Source organism: Eumetopias jubatus, unplaced genomic scaffold (genome assembly GCF_037043125.1).
Source record: "Eumetopias jubatus isolate StellerSeaLion01/CBP00866 unplaced genomic scaffold, mEumJub1_p1.0 scaffold_7, whole genome shotgun sequence".
Classification (NCBI taxonomy): Eukaryota; Metazoa; Chordata; class Mammalia; order Carnivora; family Otariidae; genus Eumetopias; species Eumetopias jubatus.
In genome coordinates this window covers 3,058,665-3,077,868 of record NW_028274813.1, presented here as the reverse complement: position 1 = coordinate 3,077,868, position 19,204 = coordinate 3,058,665, and the positions used below count along the sequence as shown (strand labels likewise).

Here is a 19,204-nt window from a genome sequence, read left to right as displayed (position 1 = left end):
GTAAAGAGCTTAGAACAGCGGCTGGCACATAGTAAATTCTCAAATATTAGCTATTGTTATTACCTAATCAATATAGCTGTTGAATCTTCAGGAAGCTTGTCTTGATTTAACATCATTACCATCATTATTTACTGATTATTTCGGATTCCCATGCTAGTCTACATCTGTACTGTTATTTTATGTATTTCTGTTCTCTGTTACCTGTGTATTGTTTCAAGCTAGTTCAGGAAACCAGTTTGTTTTTCTTCTGTATTTTGGCCTGCTACTTAGTACAGTGTTCTGTACATAGTAAGGGTAGTTCAGTAAATGTTTGACTAGGCTTTAGGAATTTTGTAAATTTTCTTGGTGAATCTCACCTACCTTTAAGTGATGTTATGCCAAAACATAACTCATTTACCTGTGCTTTCCATAATGCTGAGTTCTTGTCAAAAAAGCCAGTGGCTTGTACAGTCTGTATACTTCTTAAAGAATTGGAGTGATACATAACTTTATCCATTATAATTTAAGATCAGATAGTTCTCTTTGGTTGTTTCCATAGGATATTCAAGTTTTTAAAAATAGCATATTATAGGGGCACCTGGGTGGCTCAGATGGTTGGGTGTCTGCCTTCACCTCAGGTCATGATCCCGGGGTCCTGGGATCGAGCCCCGCATCGGGCTCACTAATGGAACTGAAGACATTTAGTTCATCGGATAGAAAAAAAGTGACACTCTGCACATCACAGCACCCCTAGCATTCATTTAGCAAATTGTTTAATCTCTGTTGAACACGGGACAATAAAAAGAATGAAAAATTGTATTTTTGCCAGTGGGTATCAGATGGTAATTCTTTGGCAAGTTGCAAGCCTCCCCCTGTATGAACTTATTGGGGTCACATCTTCAGGGCACCTGGTAGAGATACCAAGTGACTCCCTGCTCAGCGGGGAGCCTGCTTCTCCCCCTGCTCATGTTCTCTCGCGCGCGCGTGCGCGCGCGTGCACTCTGTGTCTCAAATAAATAAATTAAAAAAAATCTTTAAAAAAATCAGTTTAAAAAAATACCGCATTATACATTTTAAAAATTAAAAAAAAAAGATTTTATATTAAAGAGCATGTGAGTGGGGGAAGGGGCAGAGGGAGAGGGAGAGACAGAATCTTAAGCAGACTCCCCGCAGAGTACGGGGCCTATGCAGGGCCTGACCTCAGGACCCTGAGATCATGACCTGAGCAGAAATCAAGAGTTGGACACTTAACTGACGTGGTCACCCAGGTGTCCTTGGAATTGTTTCTTTTAAAGGAGAGTATACTTAGTGACTGATCTTTCTGCTTCTGACCGACGGATGAGAATGTCAGCTCAGCTTCTTCCTGCACCCAGATGACTGCCTGGTTCTGTCCCCTGTGCCCAAGTTGGGGAAGGCTGGTGGATATAAATGGGCCGTGGAAACATCCCGGCATTTCCTTAAGCCACGTGGACTTTGTGCATTGTCCTAATCACAGCTTGATGACTCTCTGCCTGGAGTGGCTCCTCACCGCCAGATTGGGACTGACTCTGGTTAACCTTTAATTTCTTAGAGATGAAATCAGGATCCCTGTTGCCAGAGATGAGAAAGTACTGGAAAAATCCCCAAGGAACCCTGTGTTCTTTGTTTTAGAGCTGTTGGTCTCAAGTAGCTTGTATTTCTCTTGTGTCCCTTCCTGTTTCATCTTTCATCCACCGCCTGAAGTATCTGGTCATCATTTGTTTTTATGAAGGCATGTGGGAGTGGATTTTATTGTCTTAGGTTGAAAGCTTATTTTTGCTTAAGGAAAGCATGTGGGAATTTTTGAAAATGCACACGTTCCGTTTTCATCATGCCCTACTGGCAGCTACTGGCATGCACTCTGTAAAGGAGCAGGGTAGGTGGTAGAGAAGACGGGAGTCTAGAAACTGTGGTGGGTAGCCCTGTCCCCCTGATCATGAAAGGGAACAAGGGCTGAGGACTATCTATATACAGTAGGGAGGCAGTCAGAGACCAGGCTGTCAGCAGCATCCTTTGTGCGAGCACATGGCTTGGTTTCTGGATTAACTCCAGATGAAAACATTGCGAGAGGACTTCTACTCTGCTATTTTTCAGATAGGTGATGACGCAGCTTTACTGGGGAGAGCTCCTTCCTGGGAAGGTCAGGAAAGTTGCTAAAGGTAACACAGTTTAAACTATAGTTCTTACTTATACATCAGGCACCACTGCCTGTCAACTCATTTTGTCTGGAGACAGAGCCAAGATTGGACCTCCATCTTTCTTAACCACATAGCTAAAAGCTGTACAGCCTTTCACCTTGCTAGAAAAGAGCCTTTCTTTTCGGTGACACTCTGCACATCACAGCACCCCTAGCATTCATTTAGCAAATTGTTTAATCTCTGTTGGACACTGGGGACAATAAAAAGAATGAAAAATTGTATTTTTGCCAGTGGGTATCAGATGGTAATTCTTTGGCAAGTTGCAAGCCTCCCCCTGTATGAACTTATTGGGGTCACACCTTCAGGGCACCTGGTAGAGATACCAAGTGACTTCCCGTAAGTGGTTCTGATAGAATTCTTTTTTCCTTTGCTTGAGATTTGATTCCTCGGGCTAGTCTGCAAGAAAATCTAAAAGAGGTGTGATTTTTAAAGGTACTTAATAAGAATACCTTGCTGTTTACAACATGGAAAATGTTCTGTCCAAACTTGGCTGCAACACTCGGAATCCACTCGGAATTTTACTCTTCCCACCACCAGCTAATTTTTGTGTTAGAAAGCAAAGAAGCAGATGAAAATAGAGTAGCATCCCAAGAATGCTTTGGTTTTCCATGTAATTTTTAAGCTAAGTCTGGTTGGAGACCATGGGGACAGGCTTAGTGGCCCCGCTACTGATGGAGCAGATGGCATCTGCCCCCTTGGCCAGCCTGTGCAGGCAGCTGCTTGAGGATCACGTGACTGCACGGGGGCTGCGCACACGTCACACGTCCCTCACTCAGCTGAGGGAAATAATGGTGTCTGGAAATGTGTGTGCTTGCAGAGTTGGGGTGTGCTTGCAGAGTTGGGGTTGTACAGCAGAGGTTTGAGGTTCATTTACCAAGTACCTGTTAAAAGAAACAACCCTTAGAGCAGACCTTCTCTGGGGTCGACCCTCAGTTCACTGTAGATTGTTTTTCTCTCTTCCCCTGATGTAGCCTTGGCTTGAACACACCTCATTACTTAGTTTTTATCGTCTTCCCTGCAGTCCATCGCTCAGGGTCTGGTGTGTTGCCGTGTGCATCTTGGTCCCCTCCAGTGTGAATCTCCAAGTCTGCCACACCTGGGGAGTGAGGCTGGGGGTCTCCAGAGAGAGGCACAGGCCAGTGGGAAACTACTGTTTGTTTCAGACAGTTCTGTGCTATTTGGGTTTTTTTTTTTTTAATTTTTTGTTTTTGGTGGTTGGTTTTTGTTTGGTTTGGTTTTTGCTTTTTTGGGGTGTTTTGGGGAGCCTGTGTTATTTTTTGTAATTTATCCAAAAAAAAAAAAAAAGCTGTACAGGAATATAATGAAGTGTTGTTATTGATTGGTAGTCTCTTTTATTCCTGGAAGAAAGACTAGAAAATGTAGAGAGGAAGTAACTTTGGGGGTGTGTTAACTTCTCCTGGAGACTGAGTCAGTCAGTTTTCCTTGGCGTTAACCTTAGTGCTTGAAAGTCGGCACTTGTCGCCTTGTGTTGGAGTTTGAAAGCAAATACCAGGCACTGGCTCATGTAATTCATCTCTTAGATTTTTTTAATATAAAGATAAGTGGCTTGTTTTTCAGCTTTGGCTGAGACTAAAACCAAACCCCCAATTTTAATACTTCTTTTTATTTCTTTTAATTATCTTTCAGAGTACCAAAATAATATTTATCATAGGAAATCTAAGTAGAACCAAGTTAAAAAAAAAAAAAAAAAGAATCATAGTCTTCCCATCCAGAGCCAGGGACTGTTAATACTTGAGTATATTTTGAGCCATTCTTCTGTGGGATTTATATATGTAAGATCCATAATGGACTTTGTTCTTTATTTTTATTCCTGTGCATGGCAGGCCTGAAACATATATACAACTCTAGTGCTCCTAGACTGTTGTTTCCTGCCCCTCCGTTTGTTTATTGGTCTCTTGTCTTGTTTTTCAGTAGATGAATACATTGCCATCGCTAAAGAGAAGCATGGGTACAACATGGAACAGGTAATGACGTGGTTTTCTTTTGTTGTCCAAGATGAGTTTTTATTTTTAAACGCTGGGGGGTTGGAGCTAACCTGTTAAATTGTTTGTGTTCTGTGTGTTGAGTAGCAGTGCACATTTTTGGTGGTCACTAGCAAAATGAGGCTCCAGTCCCCCTTTTCTGCTTGAGATGAGTATTAGAGGACCCTTTGATTTGAAAAGCATCTGTGTATTTCTGCAGGTTTGTAGTATTTAGGGCACCTGTAGCTCCAAAGTGGCTCCAAGGTGCCCAGATACTTGGGCATAATGCTTCCCTATTTGAATGCATGGTGTGTTTGTCATTTATGTGTTTCCGTGTTGGCTTTTTTCCTGACCCCGTGTTGTCACGCTTAGACCCACACAGACTCACAGTGTTTTCATATCAGTTGTTTTGAATCACTTTCAGGCTGTAAAATTTGACTAAGGTTTTCTTTTAAAAATTGCTTGGAACCTATTAATGAGAAATATATGAAATTAATTTTGCTCAAAGTGTGATAATTCTGTGTCAGCCTTATTTCTAATTACTGTTTTAAAAATAAGTATATTAAGTTGGATTAGTGCTTTGGCATTGATCTAGATATTAAAACCTGTAAGTTTCTGGCATTTACCCTCACGACTGAGGGTACCACTGAGTTGCATTATATGGAATTTGACTCTTTCTTTTAGCCCTGGTCTTACTTTTAATTACTTCACCCTGGTAGAAATTGTTAGGAAAGCCAGTTACAATGAGAGAGTTCCAGAAGCTTTCAAAGCAAGAGATGGATGCTTTCTCTTTTTCCAAACCCAACTCATGAACTTCACAAAGTTGCTTGGAAGATCACCAATTTTTTTTTTAAGATTTTATTTTTTATGTAATCTCTACACCCAATGTGGGACTCAAACTCACAACCCCGAGATCAAGAGTCGCCTGCTCCACTGGCCGAGCCAGCTAGGCGCCCCAAACATCACTAATTTTAAATTCTATTTAGAAAGTGTAAAAATTACTCGGCGATTGGGCATCTGGCTGGTTCAGTCGAAAGGGCGTGGGACTCTTAATCTCAGGGTTGTGAGTTTGGTGAGTTTGAGCCACCACGTTGGGTGTAGAGATTACTTAAAAATAAAACCTTAAAAAAAATTGGTGATTGCTAAATATACTTGTATGAATTTTTAAGGATTCTGGTCTTCAAAAGTATGATTATTCTCACTTTAGAGTTATAGAAAGTTTTCTCAGGAAAAAATTGCTGAATTATCTCTCTTTTTTCCAGTTTGTCCCTCACCCATTTGAATATTTTCTCTCTTCTGAGCTACAAACAAAACAAAACAATTTTTGAGCTTTTTTGGCAAAAGAATAACAAGATTACTTTTTAAAAAATTTTTTAGGGGCACCTGGGTGGCTCAGTCATTAGGCATCGCCTTTGGCTCGGGTCATGATCCCAGGGTCCTGGGATCGAGCCCCACGTCAGACTCCCTGCTCCGTGGGAAGCCTGCTTCTCCCTCTCCCACTCCCCCTGCTTGTGTTCCCTCTCTTGCTGTGTCTCTCTCTGTCAAATAAATAAATAAAATTTTTAAAAAAAAATTTTTTTAGAAGATTTATTTATTTTAAAGAGAGAGAGCGAGATGGGGTGCAGAGGGAGAGTGAGTCTTAAGCAAACTCCATGCTGAGCATGGAGCCTGACATGCGGCTTGATTTCATGGCCTTGAGATTGCAATCTGAGCCGAAACCAAGAGTTGGAGCTTAACCAGCTGCACCACCCAGGCACCCCCAATTAAGTGCTTTTATGAGTTACTTTGTCCTATTGTATATGCAGGCATTCGAGTGTGGCCTTTTAAGAGCACGGATTCAGGAGCCACACTGCCTCTATCACCTACCTTCCACACTGGACCGTTGGCAAGGACTTAATTTCTTTTTTTTTTTTTTTTAAGAGTTTATTTATTTGTTTGAGAGAGAGAATGAGAGAGAGCACATGAGAGGGGTTAGGGTCAGAGGGAGGAGCAGACTCCCTGCTGAGCAGGGAGCTCGACGTGGGACTCCAGGATCATGACCTGAGCCGAAGGCAGTCGCTTAACCAACTGAGCCACCCAGGCGCCCAAGGACTTAATTTCTCAGGCCCCACCGTATTCTAATCTGAAAAGTGAGCATAGTGGAATCTGCCTCACAGCCGCCCCGCGTGTAGGCGGGCGTAGACCCGCCCCCCCCCCTTAGTCACATGGCAGTCTGGTCGGCTTGCAGGGAAGCACAGGCTTTTCTTTTGCTAATCTTATTGCCATTTTAATGTTTCACTCCTGCCTTTGGTCTAAAATTTCACTGGTACTATTTTTCTAGGCTCTTGGGATGCTCTTTTGGCATAAGCATAATATTGAAAAGTCATTGGCTGATTTGCCCAACTTTACCCCCTTCCCAGATGAGTGGACTGTGGAAGATAAAGTCTTGTTTGAACAAGCCTTTAGTTTTCATGGGAAAACTTTTCATAGAATCCAACAAATGGTAAGTAAATGAGACCACTGTATTTTCTCTTCTCCCCAGCCTCTCTTCACTGTAGCATACCCGAAGGGTAGGGCTAACCCGCAAGCATGAATATTCTCATTTTTAACAAAGCTCCCTTTAGGTAGTTCATACTTGCTGCAGGGTGGGTAAGAGGCTTTGCATTGCGAGAGTGAACCATTTCCTAGCCCTTCCCAGCTTGATAGCAGCTGCAACAGAAGCCCTCCTCCCCCCCATCCCCCTCTGTCGGTGGGACTCCCCAGCTTAGTCTGATAGAAAGCATCTTTGATGGTTGTTTGATGAGGTGGAGCATCATGAAACCCTATCTGCCTGGGGAAGGTTTGCTTATCTCTTACGTTCTAGAAGGCTATTTGGTGGAGTCCTACTAGGAAAGCTTATTGGTGGTTACATGAGTGCTAAAATGAATTTTTAAAAAACCGGAGAGTTAGGCTAGAAACTTTCGGTCAATCTTGGATTCATCTCAGACTGCTTTAGCAATCTTTCCTGGGCTGAGTGTCGTCACTGCCAGTCACACTGCACTAGCTTGGGATGTATTGATAAGACTTCTCTCTGAATCTCCTTCTCAGAGAAAAAGGCTGTGACTTAGGACATTTCTGGGTGCGTGAGACAACCCTTAACCATACCTAATAAGCACACTTGATTTGGGAAGATTCGCTTTCAATCGAAACCAACTGAGTTTTTATGTTTAGCTTCCTGATAAATCTATAGCAAGTCTGGTGAAATTTTACTACTCTTGGAAGAAGACGAGGACTAAAACCAGCGTGATGGACCGCCACGCTCGGAAACAGAAGCGGGAGCGGGAGGAGAGGTCAGTGCCTGCCTGGAGCTGGTGTCTCCCCACGTGGGAATCTCTTGGGCCAGTAAAATTGCTAAGAGCTGGTAGACGCACAAAGGAAAGGTTGAGTGATGGGTCTCCCCCAGTGCCTTCCTGCTGGAGCCACACGCACACAGATACTCTTCCTCTGATGCTCATGAGCTGTGTTAACACGCGTTCTGTTCTGCAGATGTTTCTTCTTAGCACTCTCTCTCTGCCCGAGAGCAAACTTGCCCACATATTCTTTCCTGCCCCTGAAGGTGTCTCCTTTTGCTAAGAAGGAATCCATTATTTCCTAGGTTGAATTTTTTTTTGATATATAAGATTTGACATATTTTACTGTCTGATATGTTAAAAGATGACTGTACAGTTTAGATTTCCTTCATCCCTTTTTTGACCATCTGTTTTGTGTATGAGAGACAGAAACATTTTATGATTTCTTCTTAATAAGGATCTAGTTTTAAGAATAGCTTGGTGAGTAGGCTGCATCTTAGCCATCACTTCCTTGGTCTTATAAACGGCACCGAGTAGTGGGAACAGCCCTGTGCTCACACGCAGAGGCAGGTTGGCATGTGAACTCCAGAGGCTCTACCTGTGTGTTCACAGGCGAGTTCACTCCACATGCTTCTTCCCCAAGCCTCACTTCCTCAACTCAGAAATGAAGAAGCTCTAAGTCCAGAAGGCAGCGCATACACGTACTGGTTTTTGTGTTAGGTTGGTGGGACTATAGGTGGCTTTCCACATTTTCTGTAATGTTATTTTTTTAAAAATTAATAGTACAAATAAAGTGAAGAAAGACTGTATGATCTCCATGGCCCCATTTTAGGAGAGTGTTTTATGATTTTTAAATAGAATAACATGTGGGAACAAATTGGGAGTATGACTTTTGGAGAATTCGGATCCGTGGGCCCAGCTGTAAAATGGGGGCCGTGGTGGGAACATCCTCAAAGCTCTCTCCAGCTGTAAGAGTCTGTAAGACTGTTGACCTTGATGCATCTGCATGTTGTGTGGTCTGCCGCATAGATACTAGTGGGTTTGTTTTTGGGTCATTACTCTTAGTAACCAGAAGTGGCAAACACTACTGAATTTGTTTTTAGTGTTCCAGTAACTTTTGATTAAAAATTTTTACACCCATTATATGTTTGGTCTCATTTACTTTGTATAAATTGAATCTATTACTACAGGCAGGTATACTACTCTACGAAGCTGAAATCAGTTAAAAAGTAGCTGGGATTTGTTTTCCTTGTATGACATGGTAAGAGCATCGGCTGACACCTGTGTACTCCCTTCCCTGGTGCTTTACATCAGCACCAAGGGTAGGAGACCAGCTGTGCTCCCACCTTCTGTGAGCACCTTCCCCACTGTCAGGATGCGGACCAAGGAGAGCATGCCACATGGTGGTCGCACCAGAGAGGTTGTTGGCAATAATGGGAAAGAATTTCCTCAGCCCCAGACCCATTCTCCTTTCAGACACTCTCCTCAGCCAGGGCGGGTGGGGAGAACGGTAGCGTGGGCCCCGGGATGGATTCCTGAGACAGTGGGCACATTGACATTTGAAGAGCTGATTGTTTTGCTGCCACCACTGTTGAGCTGGTCAAAATCGTGGGCAAACTGGGGCCAGCTACTTGACTTGTGTCATCCTTATTTTCTTATTTTTTCAAATAAAGGTCCTAACTACTACAAAGCTCTTTTAAAAAATTAATAATACATGGAAGGCTATAAACAAAAGCATTTGAAGTACCATGTCAACACGAATTTCTTATTTTTTTTAATTTTTATTATTTTTTAAGATTTTATTTATTTATTTGAGAGAATGAAATAGAGCATGAGAGGGGGAGGGTCAGAGAGAGAAGCAGACTCCCCGCTGAGCAGGGAGCCCGATGCGGGACTCCATCCGGGGACCCCAGGATCATGACCTGAGCCGAAGGCAGTCGCTTGACCAACTGAGCCACACCCAGGCGCCCCGAATGTTCTTTTTAAAATTAACCTAATTTGAAATACCAATCTCTGCAGGCCGCCAAGAAGGCGCTCCCATTCTCACTTGTGTTGAGTCATGAGGGTCTACTCATGGGGCTTGAAATGGAGTTTTACTTGTTGGGGAGTTTGTTCCCAATGCAGTAGGACTCGGTTCTTGAGCAGTCTCCTGGTTACGTGTCATGATCATGCCCTAGCCCACCACGAGCTAGTTACGGGGCAATTACATAAACGTCTTAAATGTGATATTTTCAGTGGAGAGTTGAGAAAAAGCATTTTACAGATATAAAGCAACAGTGTTCTAGACCTGATTTGGAAGTTAGAGACCTATTTTAATAGTTGTTTTTTAAATTATTTAGACCAAGAGAACTATGGAGTTGATACTATTCTATTTGAATTAAAAAAAATTTTTTTTTATCTCAGCAATCTGGAAACTTACTAATTTTGTATTAAAGCTGTCATTAAATCAATTTATTGCTTATATTTGTATATTAAATAGAATTAGTACCAAATAATCTTTCAGTAACTTGTTCTTGTCTTCCAGTGAGGATGAACTGGAAGAAACAAATGGAAATAACCCCATTGACATTGAGATTGATCAAAACAAGGAAAGCAAAAAGGAGGTATTTTTTTTTTCCCTAGTATTGTTTAGGCAAATAAATTTAATTACTAGTTCCATAAGTAAAACATTCCTCTTACTCTATTTAATATATTAAGTGCTATGTACAAGACATCATGATAAGACTTTTTAAACAATACTAACTTTGCTTTATAGACCTTAGAATTTTATTTTCCAAGAAACAGGAATAAAGGAAGCCCTAAAGGAAATGATAGTGTTATCAAGGAAGGATTTTGTCCCCACTGGGCAGCCGTCCTCACTGTTTTCTTCCCGAGGTTAGCGAGCGGTGGGGTGGTGGTGGTGAGGAGCAGGTGAGGGTTTGCTTCCTCCTTTCAGCCCTCGGGGTCTCCTTCCTCACGATGGCCAGCTCCAGAGCTCTGCACCGTGGTTCTGGAGGGGGCTGGGGGGACGCGGTGCAAGTATTCCCGTTACTCAGAACCAGCAGCATGGGTCATATGGCGACGAGCCTCACACACGGCGAATGTTTAATCTTTCACATCTTAAAAATCATTATGTCATAGGATTCAAGAGACCCATGAATTCCTACAATTGTATATGACTTTTGTATATTTATAACATTTCTTTATCGTAAACTGTCCATTGAGAACGATGGGGTGTCTAGATGATCTTAGTAACCTTTTGAAATGGGTTATAGTCTAAGGTTATTTTGCCCATTTATAACAATTAGATAAAGCGTATGTGGGACCCCTGAGGGCCCTCCAGGGAAACCCAAGGCCCCTTGGCACAGATTGGAAACCCTGCACAACACAGCATTTTCTGCGGCAGGCCCCTGGTGGGCTAGTGATACAGTCCCTGGAGGAAAGGGCGTCGTTGTCCATTGGCGCCCATTAGCTCCTCGGTTCGGGCTGGAGTGTTGCTTCCCAGTGTGGGATATGACTTTTATATGTTCATACAAGTGTTTTTCTGAAGACAGAGTCTTCTATCTATAGTTTCAGTAAAACCTCAAAGAATTCTCTATCTCAAAAGGTTCTAAGGTATGAGAACAGCTGTTTTAGACTGTTACACGAAAAACAGAAGGGTCTGGACATACCTAAACTTAAAAATCATGCCAGTAATACATGCTTTTTCTAGGCAAAGTAGGAGATCCAGCTAAACAAAAAAGGGAAAATGAAGATGATTCACAATATTATCATCCTTAATCACTGTTAACATTTGGGTGACTTCTTCCAGATGACTTCCTATGAAATGAATATGCCTATTTACATAATTTTGAATCGGTACTCACTTTAAAAAAATAAAATGGGATCTTAATATATAATATTTATAATCTTTTAAGTTTACTCTTTCTTGAACATGTTTTTATGTCAAATATATTTGTATACATAACTGTTAGTTTATCATACACACATTACATAATTCAGTCAAGTAATCTTAGAGGTTTTTATTGGTCCCCCCCCCCCCCGCTTTTTGCTATTATAAACAGTGCTGAAGTGCTGATCTCATGATTAAATATTAGTACACTGAATTTTTTCCATTGTAACAAATTTCTGGAAGTTGAATTGTTGGGTCAGTGTCTCCTAGTTACATTTTTAAAGCTTCTTTTGGTGTGCTGCTGCATACCACCGAACTGAAAACTGGTAATTCTTTCTGGATGGCTCTCTAGCCAGTGATTTATATGAATGCCCAAATAACAAGACTATTTTAATGGTTAGCTAAATTAGATTGTTTGGGAAATCAGATTGTACCTGCAATTTTTAGGAAGCTTTGTTTTGATGCATTGTTCTGTATTAGGCTCTTCAATGGAACATTTTAAATGAAAGAGGAAAGGCTTGATTTTACATTAATTTCTATAATTCTTATTTGTATAGCACAATTTCTGATGAAAAGAGAAAAATGATTTATATCTTAAATTCTCTATGTACTAAAATGTTGTTAAAACAGACCCATGGTCATTTGGTGGTCTTTACTAAACAGCATAGTGCTATTACAGACATAGGTTATTGCCTACTAATATTTTTATGTATTGTTTATGACTACTTGTTCAAGACCTCATTGGCACCATCGTAATTACAGAGTCTGTTTATCTCAGTGTTTTAAAATATGAAGTAAAAAAACTTGAATGTATTCTCAGCTTCATCAGCAAATGTCAGTATGCTAGGAAGATGAGATTATTAACAATTACAAAAACTTCTTCTTAAACTTGTTATCAGGAAAACAGTATCCTTTCCTTGCCAAGATTTTATTACATTTCATTTCCAAAGGTTTCGGTTTTAGAGAAAGCACTTAAAAAAATTAGCAGCAGTCATGCCTTATAAAATGACAGCATATATTTTTGAGGCAAATTACACAGTTGCCCTAAAAGTTAAGAGACATCCAAAAAAAGGTATATAAAAAAGTCACAGTTTCGTATGGAAGTTTATATTTTAATAAACTTCTATATAGATTTAAAGAATTTAAATGGATTTTTATATATGTGCTAAATCATATTTTTCTCTTTTCTTTTTGTGGTCCCAAATCCATCTATTTTGCTAAGAACTATGAGGATTAAATAGCTCCCCATTCATATATACAAAGCACACCAGACGAGAATACAGATCTTTTTTCTTCCTGTATTACTATAGGGAACTGAGAATGCCTATTGCCAGAGGCTTAGAGTGATAGAAGAAGGTTGTTTACACGGAGAGCAGTGGATTCTACTTTGATGTGTTTAGCCAAAATTCAGTAGGCAATGTTTTTGTTAACTGCCTGTTTGTAGATGGTAATTATGATATGGCATGGTGTTTGTCTTCAGTTGTTTAGAGCCATGTTAAGAAAATATGCTTATTACTGTTCCTTTGGCATTTTAATGTTTTAGAGTCTCATTTATCAAATATGTATATCATGCAGGTGCCCCCTACGGAGACAGTTCCTCAGATCAAAAAAGAGAAACATAGTACACAAGCTAAAAATAGAGCAAAAAGGAAACCTCCCAAAGGAATGTTTCTGTCCCAAGAAGATGTGGAGGCTGTTTCTGCCAACGCCACGGCTGCCACCACGGTGCTCAGGCAGCTAGACATGGAGTTGGTCTCGATCAAGCGGCAGGTACCGCGGGTCCGGTCCTGGGCGCAAGGGCTAACGGTGCTCCAGAGGCCTTTGTATGTTTCACACACCTAGCTGTCCTCTTCACAAATCTCTAAAGGGCATTTTGTTTCTAAGGAATTGGACAGAAGATCTTAGGTACTGATCCGTTGGTGTTTTTTCAATTAACTTTGAAATTGAAGATTTATATATATATATGTGTGTGTGTGTGTGTGTGTGTGTGTGTCAGTGATTTTCACAGTGTAAGCACACTCACCCACACAACCACCCTCTCGATCAAGAAAAGAAACGCTGCCTCCCAAGCCCTGTTCATTTCCCCTTGTAGTCCCTGCCCTTTGGGGACTCAGTGTTGCCTCCAGTGCCTCACTAATCTCCCTCTCACCCATTACCCACCTTCTTCGAGTAGCTGATCACTGGTCTGACTTTTTAAACCACACATTATTTATCCATTTTTTGATTTTTATATAAACAAATCATCTGATGTGGTTTCTCTTATGCCCGATTTTCATTCAACATGTGAGATCCATCGGGGTGGTATAGAGCCATAGATGTTGTTCTTTCTCATTACTGTATAAATACCCTGTGACTTACCCATTGTACTACTAGTAGATATTTTACGCCATTAACAAATAATACTGATGTATTTTTTTTATGTGACTCTTGGTGTGTTATGTATGCATCTTTGTTGGATACGTACATAAGAGTAGAGTTGCTGAGTTACAGAGTATGCGTATGACCAACGTTTTATTTCATTTTTTCTTCTCTTTCCTCTTTCCTTCTCTCCTCTCCCCTCCCCTCCCCTCCTCTCCTTTCTTCTTTTCTCTTGAGGGGAGGGGGTTGTGCAGAGGGAGAGGGAAAGAGAAACTGGAGCAGGCTCCACGCCCAGCACAGAGCCTGACCCGGGGTTCGATCTCACAGCCCTGAGATCATGACCTAAGCCAAAACCAAGAGTCAGATGCTTATCCAACTGAGCCATCCAAGGGCCTCTGTCAGCATTTTCAAAAACAACTCCAAACAGTTTTCCAGGGTGATCATGTCGATTTATGTGAGTTTGGTTACACTACATTAGGGCTTACTAAGTGTAGCACTATGACATTTGGGGCTGGATAATAACTTGTCGTGAGGAGCTGTCCTGTGCATTGTACACAGAGCGTTCAGCAGCGTCCCTGGCCTTTAGCCACTAGATGGCCAGTAGCACCTTGGCCCCATCAGTTGTGCCAGCGGAAGTGTCCTCAGGCGTTGCCTAATTATCTCCCCCCACCTGGGTGTGGGGGCAAAATTACTTCCTCCTTCCCATTCTGAGGCTTGCTTGCCTTTTCACTCTCTTAATGGTTCATCTTTTGATGAAATTTTTAATTTTAAGGTAGTCCAGTTTCTCATTCTTATCTTTTATGGTTAGTGCTCTTAAGAACCTTTCCGAGGGTTATGAAGCTGTTCTCCCACGCTATCTTAAAAGTGGTGTTTTGCTCTTCACATTTTGATCTTCAGTCTGTCTGGAAATGTTTTTCTGTGTGTGTTTTACATGACATTTGTGTTTCCATGTGGATAGCTAGTTAACAGTAATGTTGATTGAAGACTATGCTTTTCTCGCCTCAGTGCATTAGGACCTTTGTTTTGAATCCCATGTCCATATATGCATGATCTGCTTTGGGGTTTTCTGTTGTTACTCTGGTCTGTGTGTCTATTCTTCGCTGATACTCTCCTGCCTTCATTATACCTACCTTTACAAATCTGAGTATCTGATCTAGATTGTAAGTTCTCCAAGATTGTCCTGACGCTTTGTTTCCATGTAAAATTTAGATTCACCTTCTCAGTTTCCAGAAGAATAATTCTTCTAGAATTTTTACTGGGATTGTATTGAATGTATAGATCAAAATAGAGACTTAGCATTAAACTGGAGAACTAACCCGGGACTCCCGAACATGATCTACCCCCCACCAACACAGATCTGTAATTCTCGGTGTTGTGCCGTTTCTGCATCCAGGGCTTTGTCGGAGTTACCCTAGATGTTTGGTACGTTATGATGCTCTTGTAAAACAGGATACTGTTCTTAAAATTAATCCTTTTCTAATTATTTATGTCTCTCATGAGGAATGGCTCATCGTTCGAATCTGATTTTACATGGTACATTTCGACTGCAAATTGAATCGAGTAGCCTAATGTCCTTTCATTAATGTTCCGCCCCTCCCCCATCCTTCTCTCTCGGGAATTCAGGGCAAATTGTGGTGGACTGTTGGTTTCCTTTTAGTTTTTGCTGCTTTTGACTCGTTGATCTTGATGGTTCCATGGAAGGTTGAATAGGAGGTCAACCATCATTTCACAGATGAGAGGAGGGCGCTGTGGGCCGGGTCTGTCACCTCGTGTCAGGTGGCAGCACAGAACAGGACCAAGTGTTCCTGTGCTGCAGTCAGAGGACTGGCTTCAAGTCTTGGCTGCTGGCACGGCTGCACCCTCATCTTAGGAGAATCACTTAATCTTTCTGGGCCTCTTTTCAAATGAGGAGATTAATCCTTGTCTGCCTGATCTTACCCCGGCTATCTGAGGGCTGCGGCATGAGGGAGCGTTGTAAGCTCTGTCTGCACTGGAAGAGCTCTCTGGGGCTGTGAGCTCCCACATGCACTTTCATCTTCCTGTACAAGGGGCCTCGTTTCCCCCTGTGCTGAGCAAGTCCCTAACACTTGCCATTCAACGTTAATATATGGAGGAAAGAAAACGAGCCCCCTTCTTCCGTGGAGGTGTGACTGACATTACAGTCAGATGCAGCGGTCTTTGGTTTCACAGCCAGGGTCAGGAGCAGGGATTTTTTTACTGGAAGGTAGCTACTCCGAGTTCACACTGAATAGAGAGGGTTATACCTCCAGGGAGGAGACGGGTTGTTCACCCCCCACAGCCTGGCGGGGCTACTGCCAAATGCACTTGCCAACTCACAGTGGCAGCCGGTCCACACACTGGACATACTCTCTGGATGCCTCCATGTGTGGTGGGGTGTCAGGGAAGGGCTTGCACGAACATAGCAGAAAACCTGACTAACAGCAGCTTAAACAATTCAGCATTTATTTTTATCAAATAGCAAGAAGTCCCAGCGCCAGTGGCTGCTGGCATCAGCCCGTCTGTTCAGTGGTATATTGTCGAGGACCCGGATTCTCCCACATTCCCTCCTCTGCCATTCTTAATGTCCTGGCTTTCGCCTTGCTGTTCTTCTGCATTGGAAGCTTCAGAAGCCATTCTGCGGCCTGCACACCTGCGTTCAGGGCAGAGGAGGAGCTGGAGGTGGAGCCAGCCCATCTGCCCTCCTAGCAGGAGAAGCTTTTACCTTCCCGGGGGCTCCTGTCCTTTGTGCATGCCAGAGCTCTGCAGAACAGCTCCTCCCAGCTCCGAGAAAGACCCCCAGCCTCTATTGACGATACTTGTGAGAAGGGGGCTGGGGAACAGACGTCTGTTAGATTAGCGAGCGGCCAGTGCCTGGTGCATTAGGTCTCCTGGGTGGAGAGGGAGACGGTCACACAAGAAAGTAGAAAAGCCCCATACAGCTGGGAGGTCTAGGTAAGGCACCAGGCCAAGTCAATGGCTTTTTTTGTTTTTTCTCTAAATGCCGATTGCTTTCATACTGTATTTCTTAACGCAGCTCGTTGCCACTCTGACTTCCTGTTAGCATGATGTTGGCAGCCAAACCCTATCCTTATTCTGATAGTAAACACTGAGTATTTCTAACAAGGCAGATACATTAGGAAGAGAGATGAAAGTTAATGAGAATTTAGAGCTAAACTTTTAATGAGCCGTGTAGTCACTTATGTAATCTCTGTGATGCTTTATTGATTTTTAAAGAGAAGATGCATGTGGTAAATAGGTTGGTCTCCTTAGAAAAATGTATGTTACTTAATCACAATGCAATATATCCCCAGTTTTATACATATGTGAACAACAAGCTGGAGCAAATAGAATAACATATTTAACTGGCGTGCTTGGCAGCATTGAGTATTCTAGATTGCTGACTTTTGAGAATTCGCTAATTCCCTGTTACAAGTTTCTAGGTCTAGTTTTTAGCCTAAGGAGAGTTCAGTGGACATAATCTTGAATGTCTTACAACATTTTATGGGTGGTTGGTGCATGAGAGCTCCGAGCAAGAGTCTGAGACCCTGCTGTTTGATCGGGTAGCCAGTAGACACACATGGTCATTTAAATTCAAGTTTGGATGAAAGTAGAAGACATGAAAAATCCGATTCCTTAGTTGCATAAGCTACATTTCAGGTGCTTAGTATTTACATGTGGCCGGTGGCTCCCGTGTCAGGTAGCCAGCCACAGCTGCAGAATACTGCTGCATCCAAGAACATTCTGTGAGGTAATGCTGCTCTGAGAGCTTGGTGTCACTGTCCCAACAACTCACTGTGAATCAATTTCTGGTACCAGTTTATTTTATTTGACTTGTACCTTTTCAAAAATGAACTAAAGCAAATTTCAGTAAATCAGGGTCCTCAGTTTTAGTTTTACACTAGAGTAAATTTTGTGCACATTTCCTATATTTTTCTTTTCGGTTGTTTCTATGTTCTGATTTGACATTAATAGAAAAAGATTTGGCGTAGGCTGTATTTCTGGTAGGCTTTAAGGCCCTTACGAGTGGCAAACAGGCTCACTTTCTGGTCCCGGACAGCGCTGGTCTTACTTACTGGGCCACCGGTCCCCTGTACATCTCCACCCCATTTTAAATCTTTTAGAAGAAGTAAAATATAGGAAAGGAAATGCAAAACTAGAATTCTCTGAAATGTAAGTATTTGAAAATGAAATTTTCATCTAAGTATAAAAAGATTTGTAGAGGAGAGAATTATTAAAGTGTCCATGAGACCGTGTCCTTCACCACCATCTCCGCTAATCTCCCATCCCTCCCCTACCTCTTGAAGTCCTGCTTTTCTTTGTCTTAATAAGGTTGCTGCTTTTGAGGGCACCTTCTGCTCATGAGTGTCTTTGAGGTTTTATTTGGGAAAATGAATTTGTTTCTCCCCTTGCTTTTTTTTTTTTTTTTTTTTTGCCCATGGGATTATTCAGAAAGGAAAAACCCTAGGGTCAGAGTCCCCCCTGGTGCTTCGCCTGGAAATGCCTCTGCACATAGGGCTGAGCGGGAAGGGCGCATTCCTATGACCCAGCGCATTCAGGAGTCCATGCAGAAGTCAGGAGGAACCATGGAGTGATTCGGTGGTTGTGTCTTTCTTTTGATTAGGTATGAGCAGTGAAAGATTAGGTGCATCGAATCCAATAATGTGGAAAAGAAAATCTGTGAGAAAGTGAAGAATTACAGTTGATCAAAATTAGGCTTGTGGGAAACTGACATACTGCTTTCTTTTTTCTTCTCATTAAAGAAGGCTGCACTGTGGGCTTTTGCCCTGTGTGGTGCCTGGACAGACAGTGCTTGGGGCCCTGGGAGTCTGCATCTGCAGTCCTGCTGCAGAGCTGTGCCTCTTCTCTTCAGCCTTGACTCTGCCCGCTCTCCAGCTTTGAGCTCAATTCTGTGTGGCGGAAAGCCCGGGCATTGCCTGTCTTTTGTGTCAGACTCCAGATATGCTACTCAGGGGATGAACTGTAAAGAAATTATGAGTTAGGACTGTGCACACGGGAGCTCTTTCACCGCCATGCCCTCCTTCTTGTCCCTTGTATGCTGCTCTAAGCAAGTCACAGCATCTAGTTAGATGCTCTGAAGGGATACTGTGGGGACCTCAAATCTTGGCTACCATACAGATCTGGTACTTCTTTGCTCTTGGTTTTTTTGTTTCTTTTACTTTTTTTTTTTTTAGTTTCATTTTCATTTCATACCTTTATAAAAGTTTTTCATTTTTAAAATTAAAATATTTTCTTCTTTCTCTCAGATTCAGAATATTAAACAGACAAACAGTGCTCTCAAAGAAAAACTTGACGGTGGAATAGAACCATATCGGCTTCCAGAGGTAGGATTACGTTGACATCATCTTAGAAGTCATAACCACGTTTTACATGCTAAGAATTGAATGCCTGTATAATACATTTCCAGCATACCTCCCACAGAAAGAAAGGTATAGATAACAATATTGAAAACCTAGTTGATGTTGAAATTCT

General features: G+C 42.0%; 1 protein-coding gene across 1 annotated transcript in view; it reads left to right on the top strand.

Annotated features, from left to right (window-relative positions):
• RCOR1 (REST corepressor 1) overlaps nucleotides 1-19,204 on the top strand; it is a 117,095-nt gene that overhangs the window by 89,551 nt on the left and 8,340 nt on the right. Inside the window, exons 4-9 of the mRNA XM_028099901.2 lie at nucleotides 4,128-4,180; nucleotides 6,498-6,659; nucleotides 7,367-7,485; nucleotides 10,010-10,088; nucleotides 12,932-13,126; nucleotides 18,979-19,056. Coding sequence (XP_027955702.1) covers nucleotides 4,128-4,180; nucleotides 6,498-6,659; nucleotides 7,367-7,485; nucleotides 10,010-10,088; nucleotides 12,932-13,126; nucleotides 18,979-19,056 — 686 coding nt within the window. The remainder of the gene's footprint in view (nucleotides 1-4,127; nucleotides 4,181-6,497; nucleotides 6,660-7,366; nucleotides 7,486-10,009; nucleotides 10,089-12,931; nucleotides 13,127-18,978; nucleotides 19,057-19,204) is intronic.